A 26193-nucleotide genomic window follows, 5' to 3' on the forward strand; every position below is an offset into this window, starting at 1 on the left:
GTATGCTGAAAACTATAGAAAGCTTATGAAGGAAATTGAAGAAGATATAAAGAAATGGAAACACATTCCGTGCTCACGGGTTGGAAAAATAAATATCGTTAAAATGTCAATACTACCCAAAGCTATCTACACATTCAATGCAATCCCAATCAAAATTGCACCAGCATTCTTCTCGAACCTAGAACAAGCAATCCTAAAATTCGTATGGAACCACAAAAGGCCCCGAAGAGCCAAAGTAATTTTGAAGAAGAAGACCAAAGCAGGAGGCATCACAATCCCAGACTTTAGCCTCTACTACAAAGCTGGAATCATCAAGACAGCATTGTATTGGCACAAAAACAGACACGTAGACCAATGGAATAGAATAGAAACCTCAAAACTAGACCCACAAAAGTATGGCCAACTCATCTTTGACAAAGCAGGAAAGAACATCCAATGGAAAAAAGACAATCTCTTTAACAAATGGTGCTGGGAGAACTGGACAGCAACATGCAGAAGGTTGAAACTAGACCACTTTCTCACACCATTCACAAAAATAAACTCAACATGGATAAAGGACCTGAATGTGAGACAGGAAACCATCAAAATCCTGGAGGAGAAAACAGGAAAAGACCTCTCGGACCTCAGCCGCAGCAATTTCTTACTTGACACATCCCCAAACGCAAGGGAATTAAAAGCAAAAATGAACTACTGGGACCTCATGAAGATAAAAAGCTTCTGCACAGCAAAGGAAACAATCAAAAAAACTAAAAGGCAACCAACGGAATAGGAAAGGATATTTGCAAATGACATATCGGACAAAGGGCTAGTATCCAAAATCTATAAAGAGCTCACCAAACTCCACACCCGAAAAACAACCCAGTGAAGAAATGGGCAGAAAACATGAATAGACACTTCTCTAAAGAAGACATCCAGATGGCCAACAGGCACATGAAAAGATGCTCAACATCGCTCCTCATCAGGGAAATACAAATCAAAACCACACTCAGATATCACCTCACGCCAGTCAGAGTGGCCAAAATGAACAAATCACGAGACTATAGATGCTGGAGAGGATGTGGAGAAACGGGAACCCTCTTGCACTGTTGGTGGGAATGCAAACTGGTGCAGCCACTCTGGAAAGCAGTGTGGAGGTTCCTCAGAAAATTAAAAATAGACCTACCCTATGACCCAGCAATAGCACTGCTAGGAATTTACCCAAGGGATACAGGAGTACTGATGCATAGGGGCACTTGTACCCCAATGTTTATAGCAGCACTCTCAATAATAGCCAAATTGTGGAAAGAGCCTAAACGTCCATCAACTGATGAATGGATAAAGAAATTGTGGTTTATATACACAATGGAGTACTACGTGGCAATGAGATATAATGAAATATGGCCCTTTGTAGCAACGTGGATGGAACTGGAGAGTGTGATGTTAAGTGAAATAAACCATACAGAGAAAGACAGATACCATATGTTTTCACTCTTATGTGGATCCTGAGAAACTTAACAGAAACCCATGGGGGAGGGGAAGGGAAAAAAAAAAAAAAAAGAGGTTAGACTGGGAGAGAGACAAAGCTTAAGAGAGTCTTAAAAACTGAAAACAAACTGAGGGTTGATGGGGGGTGGGAGGGAGGGGAGGGGAGGTGATGGGTACTGAAGAGGGCATCTTTTGGGATGAGGACGGGGTGTTGTATAGAAACTAATTTGACAGTAAATTTCATATATTACAAAAACAAAAAACAAAAATAAAACATTAAAAAAAAGAAATCTGACAATATTAAACTGGAGTTTAAGTTTTTATTATGGGGACATAAATTGAAGTCCATATATGTCAGCTGTAAACTACTAAAGAATGTTTGCTCTAATATGCTTACTATTTTCCATAATCCAAACTGGGGTTTGAAGTCTCTCCTCTAAGCTCCCAAAGCACTCTGCATATACTGTACCTTATTCTGTTTTTCTAGAATTCTGTTGCCACCTCTGCATCACCCTCTAGATGGGTTTCCAGAGGGCAGACCCTGGGTCTTTGATTCACTGCACTAGTCACAGAACCTAGTAGACTTCTTGGCTCAGCGGTGCTAAATAAACATTGGTTTATTAAGTATCAAAAATGTAGGTGTTGTAGGCACAGATTTTATTTATTAATGACATTTGAAATATGCCACTTTTCCATTTAGGCCAAAGTTACTTCATTTTCATATATGCCATCACTTTTAAAAAAGTGATGACAGGTTTACAAAACTGAATAAGCATAAGATAAATCACACCTTAAGCGTTTTGCTATGAAACTTTCCAAGGCTAATTATTTTTTCTTCATACAACTCAAAAGTAGGTGTTTTAGAATTTACTCTGCTACAGTACCTTTGTATTCATGAAAGTCTGGGCCAAGTGTTCCAGATTATTTGGTTCCTTAGGCTGTTATATTATTTTTCCTTATAAAGAAAAGGATGAATCCGTTAGATATTGAAAATCTAAATTTTCTATGTTCTGGAAGTATTAAATGTTAGTGGGAATGAGCAAGGATACTGCGGTCTCCCTCGGATCCTACTGTAGCTCTGCCCTGCATTATCTGGCCAACAGGTGGCAGCATGCTCCAGGGAAAAGTCTCAAGAATCCTGTGACTGTTTTTCCGGAATATTTGGCAGTAGTACTGCCAAAGTACTAAACTGCGGGTAAACAAAAATCTATTTATTCTACTGGGTCCAGCCAGATTGTATTTCCACATCTATAAGTAATTTAAGGTTGCATCCATTTTACAACTGGATCCGGTATCACCACTATTGCCAACTATCACTTGTTAACTCACAACAAGTGTAACACAACACAAACTAACAAGATTCCTGCAAAGCCAGAGAGATAAACAAAAAAGGGGAGCGTGGGAAATAAGAAATTGACAACTGTTTGAATATTCTGAAATACTTCTAATATGCACATGATGACCTTTCTAATAAACATGATTAATAGGTGATATACTTTACTGTTTATACTATTAACCCTTCATATATAACTACATTATTCTCATAGATACTAACAATAATAATACTATCAACTACAAAAACTAGTGAGGATTTTAAGGTCGATTAGTTTACTCATTCTTTGTGCAAGTAAACACTTCAGTAAAAATAGAGGTATCTATCCTGTGGCATAGGAACTTCTATTTAGATGAGCATTCAACAACTTCATATATTTTATTATACCTGTAGGATTTTACTAGCATGTGATCCTTTTACAGACTAATAAAATTATAGTAAAATGTTGGGCAAGTTATATTTTAAAAATTAACACTTGTTTGAATTTATTTTTGGTTGGTTTGATTAGATTCAGACATTAGCAGAATGCATTCACTTGTGTGCTTTCGTAACATTTCCTTCTACCATGTTGTCATGCTTACTTACACAAACTGGTAATACTATCCTCGATTTTAAAGCTTTAAGAGATCCTGACATGTTCTCTATTTAAAGGGTTACTACTTGAGTCCCTGGTTTCCATGCAGTTTCCTAGGAGACTGAGAAAATCAGTTGCTATTTTTTTTTTAATGTTTATTTATTTTTGAGACAGAGAGAGACAGAGCATGAATGGGAGAGAGTCAGAGAGAGAGGGAGACACAGAATCTGAAGCAGGCTCCAGGCTCTGAGCTGTCAGCACAGAGCCCGACACGGGGCTCGAACTCATGGATCGTGAGATCATGACCTGAGCCGAAGTCGGACGCCTAACTGACTGAGCCACCCAGGCGCCCCTCAGTTGCTATTTAAACACAAAACAGTTTAGTTTAGACTAAACTTGCTTAGCTGCACATAATTTACTCTAGACTTGTTTAAAATTATGTAAAGGAGTAGCCACTATGCTTAGAAATGTGTTGAGTATGAATCGGTTTATGACCTTGAATTTCAAAGGAAACAGAGACTTGTATAGCAGATCATCCACTCATTGTGATGGTAGCACAGCACTGGGAGAAGCGCACTTACCATCATTCCAGGTCTACCGAATAGTTCATTGAGTTGATAAGTGCAGGACCAATGATTAGATCTTTCTGTACTCCAGTCTACCCCAATCGTATGCAAACAGTCCAGACCTTTGTTCAATGTGTGTCAAAGTGAGGATAACAATGGTGATGGTAGTAGTTTGGTTTGCTAAGAAATCAAACAAAGGAAATTTACCAAAGAACTAAATGGTAATAAAAACATTTAAGGATAATTTCAAAAAATAAGTACTTTCAATTTAATAATATGTTCAAGTGTTTTGCAGGTCCAAGGAATACTATTATGAATAAGTTAAGAGGAGCAAATGATAACAGAGCCCTTCCTAAGGGCTGAGCGAGCCTTCACAGGGAAATAACCTATACATTGTCCTTGAAGGATGCTGAAGATTTCAACCAAAAGCTCAATGTTTAATATTAAAGTCAGGACAAGGGCAAAGAAATTAAACAATAGCAGGAGAGAAATGGAACACGATTTTGGTGTCCAAGTACACAGGTAGGTAATATCGGTCAGGAGAAAGATGCTAAATGAAGTGGTAAAATTTTGCACCTTATATTCTGAGGATACAGCACGGCAGCAAAGACTTACAAATAGGATGATTACATAATCAGATTCATGTCAAGATTCCGGCAGCAACCTGAAAGATGCATTGGAATAAGAGGGCAGATAGGAATCAAGGAGATTAAGAATCTATTTACAAGAAAGACAAAGGCCTGAATTGAAACCGTGGAAAGGTAAAGACAACAAATTTGAGCTATTTCAGATGGTAATTCAATAGGACCACAGTTTAAAAATTACCAATTTTCCCCTATACTGGTCCTAAATTTCTGGTTAGTCATGACATTATAAGGTGTTTAAAAAAAAAAAAAAAAAAGTGGGGGTGGAAGTTAAAGTAAGGCAATTACTCTATTATAATTCCACAATAACAATTCATTATCAATAAGATTAAAAATAAAGGAAGGTAGTTGAATTGGAATTGGCTGTGTGAATGTTGAGGCATTGTTGGACTATTCACCAATACTGGAATTGATGTTCATACAAACCAGGAATTAAGATTTGGGGCTTTGTAGATGTAATATTGTGATGTAACAAGCAATAAATACCTGGTCTTCATCCCTGGTTCCTGGCACAGAGCTCCTAAAACCCTTGGGATTTTCTGAGTGGTAGGAGTGAGAGAAGAGTTTTGTTATTCACAGTAAGCCCCTTTCAAGTATACTTGAGTATATATGCTAATGAGATGGAACACGAGGGCTGGTTGCCAGAGGAACCAACCACCTGATTAGAAAATTGGAATTTTCAGTTTTGTACTCTACTTCTAACCTCCAGGAAAGGGAGAGGATACTAGAGATCGAGTCAATCATCAGTGGTCAATGATTTAATCAATCATAGCTATTAAATGGGACCTCCAAAGGAACCTAAACAAAGGCATTAAGAGACTCCAGGTTGGTGGCACAACCCAAACTGTAGGGACAGAAGCTCTGGCACCCAGGACTCTTCCCGACTTCACCCTAATAGCTCTTCATCTGGCTGTTCATTTGTATTCTTTACAATAAACCAACAATAGTAAGTAAAGTGTTCCCCTCAATTTCTGTGAGCTATCATAACAAATTATCAAACCTTTGGGGGGCTGTGGGAACCTCCACTGTGTAGCCATGTTGGACCAAAGCATGGGTAAGCTGGTAACCCACTACTTGTGATTGGTATCTGAAGTGAAGTGACAGTCTTCTGGGGCTGAGCCCTTCACCTGCAGGGCCCGTGCCAGCTCTGAGCAGCTAGCGTTAGAATGGACTGAATCGTGAGACTCCAGTTTTGGAACTGGAGAACCGCTGGATGTGGGGAAACCCACACATTTGGTATCAGAAGTCTTATGAGTAAAGAAACAGTTTTCCTTTAGTAGACAAGTCAGGAATGGAAAAACAAACGTGGGGATCATTTATGCACAAATAGGGTGAAATCATTTCTTGTAGATGAAATATATATGAAGAGAGGAGTGTTGAACATGAGCTGGGCAGAAGCCTGTATAAAGGAAGTAGGTACAAAAGAGGAGCTAGCTAGGCAAAGTGTGGAGGGAGCGGTAGAGTAGGAGAAAAAGATAGGCTGTCCACAGTGACAAATGCTACTGTTCAGAATGGATAAGGATTCAAGAGCCAACTTCAAGGTACTGGCAGTTACAAGGTCACTACCTTCAAAAGTTCAACATTAGAGGAATGGTATCAGGAAACTGGATTGTGTTAGGATGAGTAATGATTAAGCCTGTAGCCTTATCTCTATATCCCCATAATTTCCAAAAACTCATACTTTAGTGTAAAAGTAAATTACACTAATTTACTAATTGTGCAGCACATTAAGAAAGTGCAAAAAATGTGATAGCTTTGGCTCCTAAAGAGACAAGCATTATCAGTCTCAAATGTCACTGAAAAGAACACTTCCATGTCCCCCAACAGCAATGTCCAAACTATATTTTTTGTTTTTAATGACTTTTATAATGTACTTAGAGCATAAGAACCAAAAGTAGAGATGGTAATAAATCACCACATCCAGTGTGAAATAAATCCCGAACTTGCAAATCAAAGGATAAAAACAGACACTTCAAAGAAAACAATATTTTATCTTTAATCTGTTTTTTACAGAATTAAATAGCATTCTTTCATCAATCTTAATCCTAGTGTCCCTTAATTCATTTACTAAAAACACAAAGGGGCACCTGGCTGGCTCAGTTGGTAGAGCATGCAACTCCTGATCTTGGGGTTGTAAGTTCAAGCTCCATGTTGGGTGTAGAGATTACTTAAAAATAAAATCTTAAAAAAAAATTTTTAATTAAAAAAAAACAAACTAAACTAACTAAAGTTCCTGCTCCTGCTTTGACTCTAAGAGTAGATAGGACACCGGTTATATTAAATTGAACTCCAATTCAAACCTTTGTCAAGTACTCCATGCTATCCCCTTAGAAGAAAGGAACAAAACCATTTTCAAAAGTTAATATATACAGAAGCCATCAATGAAAACATATTTTCTCCTGTTTTATCATATCTTCCTGGAGGAAGAGAAAACTAAAATTCATCTGCCCAAATTTTCCTCTCAAAAGGCAATTTTGAAGGGATTTGTCAAAACAACCTATTAGGTTTGCAACCCAGGCCATCAGACAGTAAACACAAAAACCCAAGCAAATGAAATCTGGTCATAATGGCCCTTCCGTGGTCAAGTAGCTCAATTTCCCACTTCAAGGTAAAACCACTTGGACATCTTCACCACCACCAAACCACCAACCCCACCACTTTTCTTCTCCCCTAAACGCTTTCACTTAATGTAAACATCAGGCCTCTGGGCAGCTAAGGATTTCCCTCTCCAACATGATCATGCTCACTGGGCTATGGTGTTTCTGATTTATTATTTTTTTCTTTAATGAACTTATAATGCTTATGTGACAAGGGTAAAAAAGCTTTTATTGTTTAAATAGTTCACTCAAGTCACACCAATAGGCCCCAGTCGACATCTTAGAACGGGAATCCCAGTAGACTACAAAGTCTATAAAGACAAAAATAAGGGATTTTGGTGGGTTTTAATCTCTGCTGTATGCCCAGCACCTAAAGCAGGCTCTGGTACATGTGGAAATTTGGACATAATTGTTTCAAGAATGGATCAGAATCTACATATGTCTGACTCTGAAGTCTACATTCTGCCACATCAGTTTCCCAAATTAATTTGATACTAAGAATCATCTGAGGTATTTGTCAAAAACAAATTCCTAGAACCCTCCCTCAAGGTTGTAACTGAAGGCCTAGAAATGTGTATTTTTAACAAAGACCCTAAATAATTCTTACCATCAGACAAACCCAGACTTACAGTACTGTTGTTTCTTCTAGCCTCCACATTCTCCTCACCAATGCAATTCCTCCTCCCCAAATACCGCCAATACACATTCATCAAGCACTGTTCTGAGTGTATTTATTCACTTGATGCTCACAACTTTATGAAGTAGTTAAGTACCATCACTTTGCCTGTTTTTTTACAACAGAAGAGTAAAGATTAGAACATTTAAGAAGCTTGCACAAGGTCACAGAGCTAACAACAGAGAGAGCAGGGATTCAAACCCAGTGTTGCTCCAGAAACCAAACTCCTAACCATTATGTTATTCTGCCCATTCCCACTGGTCCCATCCTCCCCAAAGTACTGGCGCCAAATGTCCCTTTGGGTACCCATTTCTACTCCTGGTGATGAAAGTCATCTTGTGGTCTCTGTATAAGCGATCACAAATTTCAAACTGGTAGACCACATAAAGGAAGTCCTACAAAAAGATATTCAATGGGATCTCTTTAATATCACCCAAAGAAGTTGCCACTTAAAAAGAACATGTTATTACCTGCAGCAGTATAATCCTAAGCATAAAAGCATAATATAATGAATTTTTAAAAGCAAAACAAATCCATGGAAATCCAAGCTGGTCCAGCCACTCTGGAAAACAGTATGGAGTTTCCTCAAAAAACTAAAAATAGAACTACCTTACGACCCAGCAATTGCACTACTAGGCATTTATCTAAGGGATACAGGTGTGCTGTTTCAAAGGGACACATGCACCTCAATGTTTATAGCAGCACTAACAACAATAGCCAAAGTATGGAAAGAGCCCAAATGTCCATAGATGAATGAATAGATACAGAAGATGTGGTATATGTATACAATGGAGTATTATCAGCAATCAAAAAGAATGAAATCTTGCCATTTGCAACTACGGGGATGGAACTGGAGGGTATTATGCTAAGTGAAATTAGTCAGAGAAAGACAAAAATCATATGACTTCACTCATATAAGGACTTTAAGAGACAAAACAGATGAACATAAGGGAAGGGAAACAAAAATAATATAAAAACAGGGAGGGGGACAAAACAGAAGAGACTCATAAATACCGAGAACAAGCGGAGGGTTATGGGAGGGGTGTGGGAGGGCGATAGGCTAAATGGATAAGGGGCACTAAGGAATCTACTCCTGCAATCATTTTTGCACTATATGCTAACTAATTTGGATGTAAATTTAAAAAAATAAAAAATAAAACAAGTTAAAATAAATTTTAAAAAAAGCAAAACAAATCCAGAAAAGGTAAGCAAATTAGGTTGCACCTTCTGAAAAGTATTTTGAAACAATGTATTTGGCCTTCAAGGGGCCTGAACATTGGGCAGTATATAAACTGGTCAGTCATTTACCACCATGCTGCCTGACAAGATTAAAAATTAATTTTTCATTAGGTACTGTCAGAGAGAAACCAATGGGTATTCTATGAATTCACTGTACTGTAAAAAATTCAAGTAAAACCTACGTTTCCTCCTAACTGATCACTATGACAGGGGCACCTGGTTGGCTCAGTCAATGGAGCATGAGACTCTTTATCTCAGGGTGAGGGTTTGAGCCCCACGTTGAGTGTACAGATGACTTCATAAAATCTTTAAAAAATTAAAAATAAATGATTGCTACAACAAAAGAATTTAGGCAAATATTACAACCAAGGCAACCAAATTAGATTCTTAACATGTTCACTTTCCCACAAATAACAGTTAAAATGAAATGAGGTTAATGTCTTTTAGTACCCAAGTCCTACAGCTTTTTTTAAAAAGCTTTCTCTCCAGACTCTCATGATCCTGTCCACAAAACCATTAGAAAATGTTTCACTCTGCTTCTTTAGCTAAGTTGTTCATTTTATTACTCATCCTCCATGCACTTTGAAAGGCATCACCTTTCCCCTTGCCTCATCTTAGAATTTATCTCTACTGGATCACCCTAAGGCAGAACAGAGTCCTAACAGAACCACTTTCTGAAGTGGCTGACTGGATTAACAGCCAGGATGAGATCTGTCATTGTGGTTAACCTGAAAAGGAAGGGAAAAGAGTAAAACAGGAAAGAGTCCACCTGTAGCTTTAACTCTGTTCCAGGCACAACAAGTGCATGGATGTACCTCATGAGCAACCCCAAGGGCTTTGACATTGCTGCAAAGAGAAACAACTTAGTAAATAAGGCCTTTGTTTACTGTTGTGGGTACTACAAATAAACACTGTTTTATTCTGTTAATACATCTATTATCTGTCTGCAAAAAATACAAAGCTAAACTGGTGACATCATGGTACCAGTAATAGAATATACAGTGTAATAAGCATTTTTGATATTTCTGTGACTGATGATTTGGCATCTTGGAGTCACAGTGTCATGCTAACAGTCCAAAGATTCTTTTGTTTTTTATTTATTTACTTATTTATTTTTACAAACACCTCCACCGTCAGGCACTCTGAAATCTCTTACAAACCCTGCAACCACAGGCCTCAACCAGGTGTTTTGCTCTCTGCTCAGTAGGGAAAATCCCCCCCAGCTACTTCCCAGCACTAAAAAAAAAAAAAAAAAAAAAAAAAAAAAAAAAAATTGGCTCTAGTTCTCCCTCCACCCCTGATTTTCCCTGTGAGTAACCCCACAGACCCCATGTGGCATGCAGTGCCTCCCATCCCCTAGAGACTTGTAAAAAACTTTTTTTTTTCTTTTCAAAGGCAGTTGTCACTGTGTCTGTCCTCTTACTATAGTTGATTAAAATAAATCTTGGGGGGCGCCTGGGTGGCTCAGTCGATTGGGCGTCCGACTTCGGCTCAGGTCATGATATCGCGGTCCGTGAGTTCGAGCCCCGCGTCGGGCTCTGTGCTGACAGCTCAAAGCCTGGAGCCTGTTTCAGATTCTGTGTCTCCCTCTCTCTGACCCTCCCCCGTTCATGCTCTGTCTCAAAAATAAATAAACGTTAAAAAAAAATTTTTTTAAATAAATAAATCAATAAATCTTGGGTTCAAACGGTCTAAGCATATTATTCAAAATTTTTCTTTCTGAAAACTTGCCGTCTTTGAACCCTTCAGATACATATTACTAGTTTTAGCACTGTTAAAAGATAAACTGAGGTAGACGAAAATTTTGAGGGGTTTTTTTGAGCAAACGTCAATGCGAACCAGGCAGGGCCAAGCTGACAATGGCTAGGGGCAATCCACCAGCAGGAGCGAAGGGAAAGGGCTTCTAGCACAGACACAGGAGCAAATCAAGGAAATTCTGATTGGCTATTGCTGATCTTGTTGCCTTACTTGAGAACCCTGTTAGCTGTTTGTGATTAGCTGTTGTTAAGTGTCAAGTTCTTGTTTCGAGGCTTTTAAAGTCATCCACTCTAACTTAGGTGTTGATTTGTTTCCCCAGGCTGCTAAGGCGTTAGAGTCACCTTAGTGGCTCCTTGTTTAATTACCATAATAGCAATTACTGTAGCTCTCTTGTAAGTTTGTAGGCCAGGCCATACTGTAGAGACAACATGGAAACAACCCCTTATGGAGTTTATATTCTAGGAGTTATAGTGGTAAGTGAAGTGTGAAGCGTATCTTTTATTTCATGTGAATCCCTCACTTTTCTTACCAGAGTTTCACATATACTAACGTTCAATAATATGTGCAGAATAAGGGAATGATCCATTTGCCTTAAGCATCAGAGGCCATTTTCTTTATTCTTTATTATTGAATAGTGGTTTACAGAGACTTAAAAATTTGTTTTAATATTTACTTTTGAGAGAGAGAAAGAGAGCACACACTGGCAAGCAAGGGAGGGGCAGAGAAAGGGAGAGAAAAAGAATCCCAAACAGGCTTCATCTGTACTTTCAGCTTAACTGGGGGCTCAAACCCACAAACCATGAGATCATGACCTGAGCTGAAATCAAGAGTCAGACACAACCCAATGAGCCACCCAGGTGCCCAAAGAGACTTTAAGTTTGTTAATTTATTTTGAGAGAGAACAAGTGAGCAACCAGAGGAGGGGCAGAGAGAGAGAGAAAGAGAGAGAATCCCAAGCAGGCTCCACACTCAGCTTGGAGCCTGATTCAGGGCTCAGTCTCATGACTGAGATCACGATCTGAGCCGATATCAAGAGTTAGACACTTAACCAACTGACCCACCCAGGAACCCCTACTTTCAAGGAGTTTATCTAGCTTGATGAAATTGAAAGAGAGCACTGTTGAATGTGATACAGTAATTCAGGCAGTTAAAATTTACTGAATAGCCTTACTCACCAATTACGGGTGTATGAACCAGGAGTGGGGCTTCACCAGATGCTGAATCTGCAACACCTTGATATTAGCCTTTCCAACCTGCAGAACAGTGAGAAATAAATTTCTGTTGTTTATAAGCCACTGAGTCTATGTGGTATTTTTGTTATAGCAGCCCAAACAGACTAAGACCTCATGGCTAAAGTTCTTAAGAATAGTAAGTTGCTATCCCACTGGGAATTTTAACCAAGCCCTACGCATTAGCTATAACTCTCATCTACACCTCTTGCAGCTAAGTATTTGGTTTATCTTTTAAATATATGCACCATCTTATAAGGAATAACTAGAATTTCAATTTCTTTTTCTAGGTCTCACTTTCTTACCTATATAGGTGAATCAGCTTATCTACTGCAGTAGACGCTGCTATTACACACTCAACATTCATCTGTTTATCCACTTTTTCTGCCTCTTGGAAGGCAGACGAGAGTCAGTAAAGTATCCTCCAAACTGAGAAGGCACTTTGAGACCAGAAAAATGACACAAGCCACCCCCTGACCTTTACAGACTCTTACGGTAATTTACAGGGAGAATCAGGCAGACAGACGATCCGAAGCCCTATTCAGCTATCCCCCACTAAGTCTGGCTCTTAATCCCTAGCTTCTATAGAGCAAAGGGCATGAGGGGTGAGGTCATAGGGTAGTTATCTCAAGTGGTGTCACCTGTGCACCAGTTCTAGTTCTACTAGTTTTCTAAAGTGGAAACTTCTCTGCATCCCTTTAGGGACAATTAGAAGAAGCCTTCCCACATTCAGGTCAGAGCATGCATCAATCTCCAAGGGGCCTGAAACATGTAGCCCCAAGGGAGGTCACTGTGAGGGCATCAACAGCATGGAGGGCCAAAGACGGAATCAGTGTTCTCAGCACACCTACACTGCCTTAACATTTCTGCCTTTTTAACATAACCTAATTTTGTTTACCTTCCCCACATTGTCTTTCAGGAGAGACTGGCCCCTCCTCATACATGGGATATGAATTTCAATTCGCCTGAGCCCATCATGGATGCCTCACCACTTTTTGGTGATAGGCACAGACAGTTGAAGCACTTTTAACTAATAAGAGAAGAAATCTGCTGGGGGGGAAAAGTCGTCATTAGTCTTAAAAGGGGGCAGAACAGGGACTCCTGGGTGGCTCAGTTGATTAAGCATCTGACTCTGGGTTTCAGGTCAGGTCACAATCTCATGGTTCGTGGGATTGAGCCCCAGGTCAAACTCTGTGCTGACAGTGCAGAGACTATGTGGGATTCTCTCTCTCTCTCTCTCTCTCTCTCTCTCTCTCTCTGTCTCTCTCTCTCTCTCTCTCCCTCCGTCTCTCTCTCTCTCTCTCCCTCCCTCCCTCCCTCTCCCATTATAAATAAATAGAGGCATAATATAAGGGTGTTCTCTTTTTCTGCTCTGGATATTATCTGTAATCTGAAACTAAGGTAGTCATTTTAAGACCATAAGGAAAGCCAGACTGGAAAACAGTCCAACACACTTAAAAATGCAGAACGGGGACACCTGGATGGCTCAGTCACTTGAGCATTCATGAGCTCGGGTCATGATCCCAGGGTGGTGGTATTGAGACTCATGTCAGGCTCCATGCTGAGCACAGAGCCTGTTTGAGATTCTCTCTCTCCCTCTGCCCCTCTCCTCTGCTTGTGCTCTCTAACATTAAAAAAAAAAAACTCTTTTAACTTTAAAAACAATGGCAGAGCAAAAAGAGGGAAGGGACCTGGGTCCTCGACAATATTGTCAAGCCCTATTTACCATATTTGGTTGGTTCACAGCCAATCCCAGGGATGGCCTTACCTTCACACATGGAGCTATGTGGGATAATAGAAAGGCTTAACCAGTAAGGACATTTAGTAAGGTTTTCTATTACTGCAGTTAAAAGCATTCCTTCTCTCTTTCAACAGTTTCACTCCTAAGTTCCACTCCTACTTCTCCATGTAAGTAATTGTGGTAGACTGGACTCAAGGGTAATGTCCATCTATGTTCAAGCTGCTCTTCCTGTTAAAAGGTGGAGTCTATTTCCCCTTCGCATGAATCTAGTCCTTCTGCCAACAGAATACCGCAGAAGTGGGACGCCTCAGTGGCTCAGTTGGTTACGCATCCACCTTCAGCGCAGGTCACGATCTCTTGGCTCCTGAGTTCAAGCCCCACATCCAGCTCTGTGCTGACAGCTCAGAGCCTGGAGCCTGCTCCTGATTCTCTCTCTCTCTCTCTCTCTCTCTCTCTCTCTCTGCCCCTCTCCCACGGGCACTGTTTCTCTCTCACAAAAATAAATAAACATTAAAAAAAAAAAAAGAATACCGCAGAAGTAATGTAATGCCAATTCCAAACCTAAGTCTTAAGAGAACTAGCCTGTTCCCTTTCTTCTTCACTCTGTTGGAAGCCCTGCACCATATAAAGTGCTAAACTCGTTAGCGTAAGCTCCCGAATGCTGAGAAACTACATGGAGAGAGGTTTTATGGAGAATCAAGTAACTCCAGCACCAAGGTCACAGCAATGTGAGTGAAGTCTTCCTGGACTCTCTGGTCTCCATCAAGCCATGCAGGCTGCCACCCCGTAAAGCATGAGCTAGCCATCTCTGCTAAGCCCTCCCTGAATTCCTGACCACAGAACTGTGAGCAATAAAACACCTGCTGTTTTATCTATGCAGGAACAGATAACTGAAACATATGGTAATATTTGTTCTCTTAATTGATAAAATTACCAGTTGGTTCACAATGATTAAGAACTAAAAGCTAATTATTCTTCCCCAAATATGTGCGTCCTAATTGTGTTAGCTCGCAAAAGATATTTCGAACTATGCATCACCTTGTGCCAAAATTCAAAAAATAAATACAAGGAAAATATTTGTAAAAACTGAGAGCTGATATCATTAGCAAGTAAAACAAATTCTTGCAAGTTTAAAGAAAAATAGTAACACCTCAATTTAAAAAATGGGAAAAGCCATTTCCTTGAAGAACCATAAATGGTCAATAAACACGAGGGAAATACCTTAATCCCAAATTCACTAATCTAAATGAAACTGAAGTTAAAACAACATGAAGCATCATTTTTCATCTACTAAATGGCCAAGAAAAATGTAAACACTAAGTCTTAATGCCTGGTGGGTTCCAGTGAAAAAATGGGAAAACCCTCCGTTACAGTCGCAGAGTCTGGGACGCCAGTCTTCTTGAACAACGGGGACTCGGGCGTCTGTGTTCACGCGCCGCTTGACTTTGGGCACTGTCTATAGCTGTACAGTGGGCATAATAAAGCCACGGCACAGAGCTGCTGTAAGGCAAAAATGATATGCATACGGAAGAGCAATAGAAATGGTTACTTTTTGTCTGGCTTGTTCATCCACGTGTTTATTTTTGTCGGAGATACTGGAAACGCACTGGAATTACAGAAAAATCCTAACACTTTTCTGGAAAACTGCAGGGGAGATGATAGGGAGTGGTGGCGGTGAGAGGTCAGGGTAGGAGGCAGCCAAGGCTGGAAGCAGCGCCCTCCCTCGTAAGGCAACCTCTCAGAAAGACGCCCGCCCGCCGACTCATTCACACCCGGGCCTCGACGCTACGCGGGGCTCCCGGCCGGAGGGAAGGCGATGGGAACGAAGGATCCACGGCGCTGATTGGCTGCCTGTGAGCACGGGGCGGGGTGCACGGAGGCTCCCGAGGTTGCGCGAGCGGAAGGTCTCGGGCGCGCACTTCCGGTCTTTGTGGCTGGCCGCTTGGAGTCGGCGGCTTGCTCCCTGGCCGCTGCTGGGCTTCGTGGTGAGGGACTCGGGCCCCGAGCGGAGGGAGGGCGGGGATGGGGTGGGCCCGCCGCCCGGGCGGCGGGCGCAAGGTGAACGAGCCCTGCTCCCCGGCCTGTGCGTCCCCGGGTCGCGACCCCTTGTCCGGGCGGCGTTTCTGAGCGTCCTGGGGACCAGAGGAGGCCACCTTAGGCCCTTGCTTTCCAGCAGAGAGGGCAGTTACTCCCCCACCCCGTGACTTCGCCAATGCTGAAGTTTAACCGGGATACAAACATATACAGGCTAATGCGGCTGGGCTGGCTTAATAAACCTAAATGTTAACCTAAATACTTATAATCTCTAAAGTTACTGGTACTGTTAGGATCAAATTGTAATTGATTTGTCCTGCTGTTTCAAGGGCATACCCTCCTATGGATATTCACTCATCCCTAGAATCAGGTCATGTGTGACCTCTATCACAAAATTTAATACATAATTATCTGTTCCCGTATTTTTCTCTAAATGTTTTCTCCCGTATATTCTAAGTTTTAGAACGGAGATTGACGTTTTTGCTGATTTTGTGACTCCGTGACAATTGATATCTTTTTGAACACACAGTAAACGTTTTAACAAACATTTCTTGGTTAATTCCTCTGTAGATTAATTTACTCACAAGCGAAAACCTTTGTATTCTTAAGCCTGGCTCACGACAGAGCCCATGGTAAGTGCCTCTGTGTTTGTTGAAGAAATGCATTGAAAACCAAATTTGATCAAATGTCAGTTACCAAAAAGTGTTTTTATTTAAATCAACTTCTGTTCAATATGATTTTTTTAAATGTTGTTACTACCGCAAATGAAAATATTATTTGCCATAGCTAGAGGGTAACTAAAAATAAAATTTTAAAAACCACTATTATTAAATCCTAGCTAGATACAGTTACCCTTGGAAGTCTGAGGCTTATACTTCATTAAAAAGGGAATTCTGCAAGTTTTACAAAGACAGATTTTTTTTTTCCTATACTATCCATCAGGATTGAAAGAAAATTGAAAAGGAAATTTCTCAGTATGTGATTCATGTTAATATTGCATTCTTTTGCTTCTAAAATAATTTCTTAGGGCATTAGTGGTAGAAATTCCACTATGGAAGACAAATGGGATGAGTGACTTTTAGTTTGTTACTTGATTGTTTATTTAGTTATAGTCTCAAACTTCTTCCCTTTCATGACTGATATTTATTATAAATCTTAGAGTTGTTTTTTTTTTTTTTCACTGCTAAGTTAACAGTGCTTTTGTATCTTTCAGGCAAGAAGAAATTACTCAAAGAAACTGTGAAGTACAGTACTCAGTTGTGGTGAGCTTTTGGCTAAGCTGTTCAAGCCAAAATGGCTGTGGAATCCAGAGCAGTTTCAACCCTGGTACCTCAGAATCCTCAGGAACAAGAACTAATACTAGTGAAAGTAGAAGAAAGCTTTTCCTGGGGTCAGAAGTTTAAGCAGAGTGCGAGTACCCGATCCTGCCAAGAATTGTTTCGCCAGCAATTCAGGAAGTTTTGCTACCAGGAGACACCTGGACCCCGGGAAGCTCTGGGCAGACTCCAGGAGCTTTGCTATCAGTGGCTCATGCCAGAGTTGCACACGAAGGAGCAGATCCTGGAACTGCTGGTGCTGGAGCAGTTCCTGAGCATCCTGCCTGAGGAGCTGCAGATCTGGGTTCAGCAACATAGCCCAACCAGCGGCGAGGAAGCTGTGACCCTATTGGAAGATTTGGAGAGGGAATTTGATGATCCAGGGCAGCAGGTGGGAACAGGGAGATGTGGTATGTTGTGAGAAGAGAAATTTACAGACTGATGCATGTAGCATCCTCATGGCAGTGGGATGAACATTTGTCTCTACTGAACCATACCTTGAAGTGACTACTGTGCCCATACCTATCCCTGTCCTTAAATAGGTCTTTTTTTTCCCCTGTTGCTCATCCCTGGGGATGTCATTGACCTCTTTCAGATTTTTACTAAGCATTTTCCCTAGGGAGTTTCTCACAAAATTAACCATGTTTTAACTGATTTCAGGGACCAGCAGTGCCATGGAAGGATCTGACATGTCTTGGAACATCCCAAGAGTTAACAGACATCCCACATCAACCTTTAAAGACACAGCTGAAACCCTGGGAACCTTGCCTTTCCCCCAAAAGTGGTAAGAGGCGTCTCTTTTTGAGGATACAGAAGTAATTGGATTTTACAAACATGCCACATGTGAGCCTCCCCTTTATTACTCTGGACCAGAGGTATTCACTTCAGCAGCTTTGTATTTACTAACCCTCAGGAAGTGCAGTCAGTCCTTCTTGTGTCAGTTTCCCTGGCATTTATTCATTTACTCCTTGGTTATATAACTTAATAGGGTGCTAATACATGTCTGCTACTGTGGTAGGCACTGGGTCTCTGCCTCAAGGAACTTTTACATCTAGATGGGGTGGACAAGTGAAAAGGCAATTGCAATATAGTATAGTAAATTCTAGAATAAAAGTGGGCTTTAGGTACTGTGGGAGCACATACGAACACACCTAACCCAACCTTAGAGGTTCAAGGAGTACTTCTCAGAGGAGGAGACATCTGAGCTAAGATTTGAACAATGAGTAAGGAGAAAACTAGGTAAATAGGGTGGGAGTTTTTCCCATCCTAAAGGGAAAAACTTTTTCTACTCACACACTTCTGACACTGGACGTGTGGGGGTTTTCCTTCACATTAAGCAACACTAATTCTGACACACCAGAATTAGGGCCGACCCTACAGGTTAAAGTTTCAGTCCCACAAGGCTGCCTCCCTTCCTCCCCGCCGCCACCTCGGCTTGTAATGAATCCCCAGGTTACCCACCCTTCTTTCCGATTTGGCTGCAATTCAGACATCACATGACCACCTCCTCAGGTTTCATAATTTGCCGTAATAGCTCACAGAACTCAGGGAAACACCTTGCTTACCATTACCAGTTTATTATAAAGGACACAGGTGAACAGGTGTATGAAGAGGTACTTTAGGCAAGATCCAGAAGGGTCCTGAGCACAGGAGCTTCTGTCCCTGGGGAGTTAGAGGTTCACCACTGTCATGGCACTTGGATGCGTTCATCATCCTGGAAGCTCTCTGAACCGCTTTGTTTAAGGTTTTCATAGAAGTTTCATTACATAGGCATGGTTGATTAGATCATTGGCCATTGGTTAACTGAATGTCCAGCCCCTCTCCCTGGAGGTCAGGAGGCAGAGCTGAAAGTTCCAACCTTCTAATCATATAGTTGGTTCCTTTGGTAGCCAGCCCCTACCCTCCAGGAGTTACCTCACTAGCATAAACTGAGGTACTGGTTGATAGGGGCTTATTATGGGTAACAAAAGACACTCTTCTCACCTCTACCACTTAGGAAAGAAGTTGCAAGGGTTTTTAAAGCTCTGTGCCAGGAGCTGAGGATGAAGACCAAATATATATTTCCTATATTATAATATCACACAAGCAAAGGCCACAAAGTCCTGAAGGTGGGAAAATACAACCCATTCTGGGAATTGCAGGTGATTCAGTTTAACTTGAGAGAATTCATAGGGGAGAAATGGTGAGACATAACCAGAGAGAAAAAGGAGACCCAGGTTGTGAAAACTTGTGGGACATCTTAAGTAGTTTGAAGAAGTGCAGTGGAGCACAGTTGAAAGGTTTTGGACAAGGGAGTAGTTGATTGGATTTGTGCTTTAGAATCTAGCTGCAAAGTGGAGAATGGATTAGAGGAAGGCGAGAGTGGAGTCCTGTTAGAAACTGTTGTAATCTAAATGGCCACAGTGAATAAATTAAGATGTATTACAGTGAGAAATGGGGACAATCAAAGCTGTCTCTTGACCAGCATTTTAAGTTGCATTGCAGTAGCTGGTCATGGTTAAAAGTGGAGAATGTGGGAAAGGAGTTGAGGATGATACTCAGGTTTTAGTCTTGAACAGCTTGGTTAATGATGGTGCTATTCATGTAAATGGGAAAATATAAGGGAAAAAAATATACCTGATGATGTGTTTAGCCATTTGGGGGCTTGTGAGATATTCACAAGTAATATCCCAGTTAACACTGGATATGATAGTCTAGAGTTTAATAGGGAGAACTGGGATAGAACTGGGGCCCTGGGGAGACATTAGCTTATAACATAAGTAGTGATTGAAACCTGGGTGGTAGACAGTTTGTAGAGCGAGGACACATGAGAACCCAGAACAGCATCTGAAGGACCTTGTGTTTGATGACCTTGAATCTAAGGAACAGCCCCCAGAAATCAGGCTAACATAACCGGAAGAGAAACGTCTCTAGAGGAAGGTGTGGTCCCAGTGTCAGTGCTACAGGGAAGCCAACTAAATAAGATCCAGAAAGTATTTACTGGATTACGCATCTATGATGTTGGTGACCTTGATGAGAGTAGCATGGTGGGGAGGGGGTGCACAGGTGAGGCAGAAACCAGATTGCAGAACAGAGATGAGTAAGGCTAACTCTTTCAAGAAGCTTTACTCTGTGGGCACCTGGGTGGCTCAGTTGGCTGGGCATCCAACTCTTGATTTCAGCTCAGGTCATGATCTTGCAGTTCATGAGATTGAGCCCTGCGTGGGGCTCTGCTCTGAACGTGGAGGCTGCCTGGGATTCTCTCTCTCCCTCTCCCACTGCCTCTCCCCTGCTCATGCGCATGTGTGTGCAAGTGCTCCCTCTCTCGCTGTCTCTGTCTCTTTAAATAAAAAGCCCATCAGCTTTACACCGAATGGAAGTGAGGTTGCATGAAGGAGATGTGTAGGCAAGGAGCTTGATTTGAAAAAGATGAGAGGGGTGCCTGGGTGGCTCAGTCGGTTAAGCGTCTGACTTCAGCTCAGGTCACGATCTCGCAGTCTGTGAGTTCGAGCCCCGCGTCGGGCTCTGGGCTGATGGCTCAGAGCCTGGAGCCTGCTTCTGATTCTGTGTCTCCCTCTCTCTCTGCCCCTCCCCCGTTCATGCTCTGTCTCTCTGTCTCAAAAATAAATAAAAAACGTTAAAAAAAAATTTAAAGAAAAAGATGAGAAATTTGGGCTTGTTTAAATGGTGATGAATGGGAGTCAGCAGATAGAGAGGTTGAAAATAATAGGAAAGGAATAGTAGGTAATTGATCAATTGAAGTTTCAGAGGAAGTAGGAAAGAATAAACTTCAAAGTGTAGATATAGGCGTTAGTTACTCGAAAGGAGGAGGGAGGGACCCTAGTATGGCCCGTTAAAGAAAGATACATGTGGACAGTGACCTCTTTTGTAAGGAGAAGCCTGTATTTCCTCTCACATGGAAAGTAGGTATTGAGAATGGAGAAATAAAACAGTCTGTTTTTTGCTATTATCATTTCAGATTGTGAGAACAGTGAAACAGCAACAAAGAAGGACATTTCAGGAGAAAAGTCACAAGGACTTCCCCAAGAACCTTCATCTGGAGGAATTAGTGAACCTGAAAGCAATTTAGAGTGGCAACAAGGAAATGCTACAGGGGAGAAGTTAAGAAGATCCCCTTCCCAAGGGGACAGCTTTAGTCAAGTAATCTTCACACACAAATCTCTGGGAAAGAGAGACCATCATGAGCCTCAAAGCAGCTTGATTCTAAGTACAAACTCTATAACTTATCAGAAAGTTCCTACAGAAGAGAGACCTTATAGATGTGATGTATGTGGGCACAGCTTCAAGCAGCATTCCTCTCTAACACAACATCAGAGAATCCATACTGGAGAAAAGCCCTATAAATGTAACCAGTGTGGAAAGGCTTTTAGTTTGAGGTCATATCTTATTATTCACCAGAGAATTCACAGCGGTGAGAAGGCATATGAATGTAGTGAATGTGGGAAAGCCTTCAATCAGAGCTCAGCCCTCATTAGACATCGCAAAATTCATACTGGTGAGAAAGCTTGTAAATGTAACGAATGTGGCAAAGCATTCAGTCAAAGTTCATATCTCATTATACATCAAAGAATTCACACTGGCGAGAAACCCTATGAGTGTAATGAGTGTGGGAAAACCTTTAGCCAAAGCTCAAAGCTTATTAGACACCAGCGAATTCATACAGGAGAGAGACCTTATGAATGTAATGAATGTGGAAAAGCTTTCAGGCAGAGTTCAGAACTGATAACCCATCAGAGAATACATAGTGGGGAGAAACCCTATGAATGTAATGAGTGTGGAAAAGCTTTCAGTCTGAGCTCAAACCTCATCAGACATCAGAGAATTCATAGTGGAGAGGAACCTTATCAGTGTAATGAATGTGGCAAAACTTTCAAAAGGAGCTCAGCCCTTGTTCAGCATCAGAGAATCCATTCTGGGGATGAAGCTTATATATGTAATGAATGTGGGAAGGCTTTCAGGCACAGATCAGTCCTCATGCGCCATCAGAGAGTCCACACTGTAAAGTAACTTGTGAATACAAGGAATGTTGTAAATATTTTGGTCAGATTTATATCTTTGTTAGTTGAAAGGGTTTACTTTGGAACAAGACTCCAGACTGGTAAACTACCAGATCTTGAGTCATTCTGACTTAAAGCAGCACTTCTCAATGCTACTGCAAATTGTCCTTTGAAAGCTTTTCCTGTGACTAATCAGAACAGCAGATGGAAGAATCACTGCTTCCAGCTTTTCTCTTACTATTAGGAATACTCAGGAGATAAGAAAAATGGGAATATAACATTGAAACCTCATTTTCCATGAGAATGTCACAAAGAGGGTACAGCAACCCAGGCTGTGTCACTGCACCTGATTGTCCACATACCAGGTTTGGGATATGGTGTGGACAATATGAAGGACGTTTTGTCTCAGGAATACAAAAAACTTACTGACCAATTAAGAACAATGACAGGGCAGCAAGACAGATGGGGAAATAGTTCATCAGTGACTTACTGAGCTTGTGACAGCCCAGAAATGAGGTAGTGAAAGAATCCAAACTAATGTATCCAACAGCTATTTTTTGAGGGCCTGCTTTGTGCCAGGCACTAGGAATACAGTGGGAAAGAAGATAGTCTGTACAGTTTAACGGACAAGGAAGACAGGCAGTGATACGGTATAATCACTGCTGTGGGACATTAGGAGTACCTGACTCAACCTTGGATCAGGGAGAGTTTCTGAGAAAAACGATGAAGGATGAGTAGAAGTTAGCCAGGAAAGTAGGCAGGCAGGCCAGGGAACAATATGCCCAGTAGAGGGAACAATAGACGAAGGTCAGGATGAATGTCTGGCATATCTGAGAAATGAAAAGGCTGTTTTGTGTGGAGCATTCCTGTTGAGTTCCTTTTGGGGTGGAGTCATGTCTGCTAAGCATGGATGTAGCCAGAACCTGGTGAGCAGTGCTGGTAGTAAAACAGGAACCAGTGGAGAAGCTTCTGTTACTGGACAAAACCTGGAGTTCTTGGACCACAGGGGTAAAGGGAGCTGTCTTGGGCTTGTGTGAGCTGGGGGAAAGGGTTAATAACTATAGTTTCCTGGCCTGTAGGTTAAGCTAGACCTTGGGGGTGGGTGGGGTCAGAAAGAGCCTAGCCTAGTGGTTAAGAGGTTAAGCATCTGTTGGGAGTCCTGAATCTTCCCTTTCCTAAACAGAGGTCTCCTGGTTCTTAAGACTGTCAGAGCTGCTGTCTGCGTCCTGCTAACTCCCAAGGCTCTGGGTCAGAAGCTGCTATGGCTACCACGTTTGTTTCTGGGGCTACACCCCCACATTTCTAGCGTACTCCCTTGGCTCAGGTGCTAAAAAATGTTGTCAGTCGCCGAGTGACTGACCCCTCACAGGCACCTCACACATGTTCAGTTTTGTCTTATATCAGCAGTATTTCAGTCTTGTGAATTTTGTTAAGGACAATGGTAAAGGGAAGTAAACAGTCATGGTCCATCCAGAGACCACCTCTGACAACCCATCAGGAAACGTATCCCTTGACTGGTGCTTCTCAGTGCAACGCAGAAAGGTGTCTAAGTTAGTGAGCAACAGAAAGTCGTGGTCAGAATACCTAACAGGTAAGAGGTCTAACACACGTTACCAAAAACAGAAATCTGTGGGAATCTGGAATCCTGTGCATAAGAAAATAATTTTCACAAGGATAAGCAGACAGCACTCCTGTTGGGGCATATGTAGATGAGCAGGTAATAACCAGGAAGAATGGCAGGTGGACTAAATGCCCATGCTTGGAGAATGTGAAGACAAAGGGATAGGATAACAAAGTAACATGGTAAGAGCTATTCATATTCAACTCTTAGGTTTCCTCTCAAGCTGAAGACTCAAACTGAAAAGGGTAGGATAATTATTAAGTAGGAATTGATAAAACATATTACAAAAGGGAGAGATTGTTTATAAAGAGTTCTTAACATTTATCAGTAAGAAACATAATAGGTACTTTGCTGAGGGCTTTGTATGTATGTATCTTTCTCCAACAGCTCATACCTTGCAGATGAGGAAGTGAAGGCTTAAGATCATGGGTTAGTCAGTATCCTATCGCTAAAAAGTGGTGAGGTCAGACTTTGAACCCAGGCAATAGGAATCCAGAACCTTTCTCTGGAGCCACTTACCTCTAGTATCTCCCCATGAAAAAGTCCCAGTAGAAAAGATTGTACTTAAGTAAGCAAATCACAAAAGAACAAATGCCAACGGATGACAAATGGTCAGCCTTGCAAGATGTGTATTAAAGCAAGAGTTGAGATGGCACTTTTTTCCCCCTCATCAAATGAGAATTCAGGGAACCTGGGAGTTCAGTGCTGCTGGTGAGATGTGACTAGATACTGTCTCTGGCAATCAATACCAGAAGCCTTAAGCATTGCCTTGTGACTTTAAAATTCTACCTGTAAATGTATGCTTCAGAAAACATCATGAATGTATACAAAGTCCTAAAAGCTGTTAAAATGTTGATCGATGTCAAAAGAAATGGCAGCGTATCTTCGGTAAAAATATGTACACTATGACTCCATGTAAAAATATATTTATGCATTAAAAATACTGGAAATAATCTCAGACTGCTCTACCGGCTAGCTGGTGATAAAATTACAGATGATTTAATTTTTTGTGATTTTCTCTGTCTTCCAAACTCTTCTACAATAAATACTTTTAAACTTAGAGAAAAAAAAAGGTTAAAAGGAATGAAAGCCCAGGGTAGTCAAGAAATGCCAAGAAAAGTACATGCTTTCTGTAGCATCTGTGTCCCTCCCAAGTCCTGGGAGGTTAACTTGTTAACTCCCACATGATGTCCTCATTAAGTGACAGTGGCAGACACACCCATCTCACACTAGTGTACCAAAAAAAAGCCATCTGTAAATTATAAATCTCTGTTCAAATACAAGTTATTTGTATGAAGGTTATCTGTAGTTGAGAAAAGCAGTAACCTTGAAGTGGAGCCTCTTGTTCACGTTAGTGCTTCTTGAATTCTGCAGCCATGGGCAAGTCACCTCACAACTTGACCCTCGGTTTAAAGGAGCTGGGGTAGGGGTGCCTGGGTGGCTCAGTTGGTTAAGTGTCTGACTTTGGCTCAGGTCATGATCTCACGGTTTGTGAGTTCAAGCCCTGTATCAGGCTCTGTGCTGACAGCTCAGAGCCTGGAGCCTACTTCACATTCTGTGCTTCTCTGTCCCCCCACCCTTGCTCACAATCTGTCTCCCTCCTTCAAAAAATAAACATTAAAATATATATATATATTTTTTTTTTATTTTCTTTTTAAAGGAACTGGAGTAGATGATCTATGGTTAAAGCTTCAACATTCTGTGTTTATGAAAGAGGAGGCACCAATATAGATTTTCTTCTCCAGCCTTCCCAGAAAAAGAGTAAATAAATTGTGCTCAGGGCTCTCTTATATATTTTGGTATAGAGGCTATCCAGGGGAGTAATGTTTACCTTAAATGGGTCTTGCACAGATACACGGATTTTAAAAGATGTGCAATTTAGGCAAGATGCTTAGTTTCCTACCTTTCACCTTCTCCCTCATTTCCATAGACTGCAATTAACTGTCCACCTGAGGATTGGAAATTTAAGCAAATCTGACCTTGGTCTCTCCCAGCTCCCCCATGAATCTTTGTTTCTCTTGCCCCATTAAATGAATCCTCAAAGTAAGGGAGATTGCCGATTAGAATATTTCCCATGCAGAAGAAACTGACCTGGAGAGCATTTCTGCTAAAAGGAAGGGTGAGCTCAATGGGCAGACCTCACTGATACCCACCCACCCCTTGCTTTCTGATGGGTCAGACATTGCTACTCAGTAACCCTATCCTCAGCAGCTGTCTTGTTGGCTGGTGCGAATGATCACAAATCTAAAGGGTCATGGGGTTTTTCTGCACAGGTTTCTTCTAAGGACCTGCTGAAAGAGGAGGGGAAGCCCTGGGCAGTCTCCCAGACTCCCGCTCCTTAAGTGATTCTGGTGGACGCAATGTGTATGTGTGTTTAAAGAGGCTACTTGCTCTGGTTCCCAAA

At 41.3% G+C, this 26193-nt stretch overlaps 1 protein-coding gene and 1 long non-coding RNA gene across 3 annotated transcripts in view; one reads left to right on the forward strand and one right to left on the reverse strand.

Moving 5' to 3' along the window:
• The window catches only part of LOC132665913 (uncharacterized), an 85576-nt gene extending 80063 nt beyond the window's left edge, over nucleotides 1-5513 (reverse strand). The window contains exon 1 of the long non-coding RNA XR_014135889.1: nucleotides 5068-5513. This is a non-coding gene — a long non-coding RNA (uncharacterized LOC132665913). The remainder of the gene's footprint in view (nucleotides 1-5067) is intronic.
• A 10223-nt stretch (nucleotides 5514-15736) lies between these two features.
• ZNF397 (zinc finger protein 397) overlaps nucleotides 15737-26193 on the forward strand; it is a 46225-nt gene continuing 35768 nt past the window's right edge. The window contains exons 1-4 of one of the 2 annotated variants that reach the window (XM_060613618.3): nucleotides 15737-15806; nucleotides 17069-17562; nucleotides 17832-17955; nucleotides 21130-22169. In XM_060613618.3, the coding sequence (XP_060469601.2) occupies nucleotides 17149-17562; nucleotides 17832-17955; nucleotides 21130-22169 (1578 nt within the window). In that variant the 5' untranslated portion in view covers nucleotides 15737-15806; nucleotides 17069-17148. Of the gene's footprint in view, nucleotides 15807-16408; nucleotides 16488-17068; nucleotides 17563-17831; nucleotides 17956-21129; nucleotides 24798-26193 lie in introns of those variants that run through there. The other variant, XM_060613617.3, reaches the window with a different exon arrangement.

This window comes from Panthera onca, chromosome D3, assembly GCF_046562875.1.
Source record: "Panthera onca isolate mPanOnc1 chromosome D3, mPanOnc1 haplotype 2, whole genome shotgun sequence".
Taxonomy (NCBI): Eukaryota; Metazoa; Chordata; class Mammalia; order Carnivora; family Felidae; genus Panthera; species Panthera onca.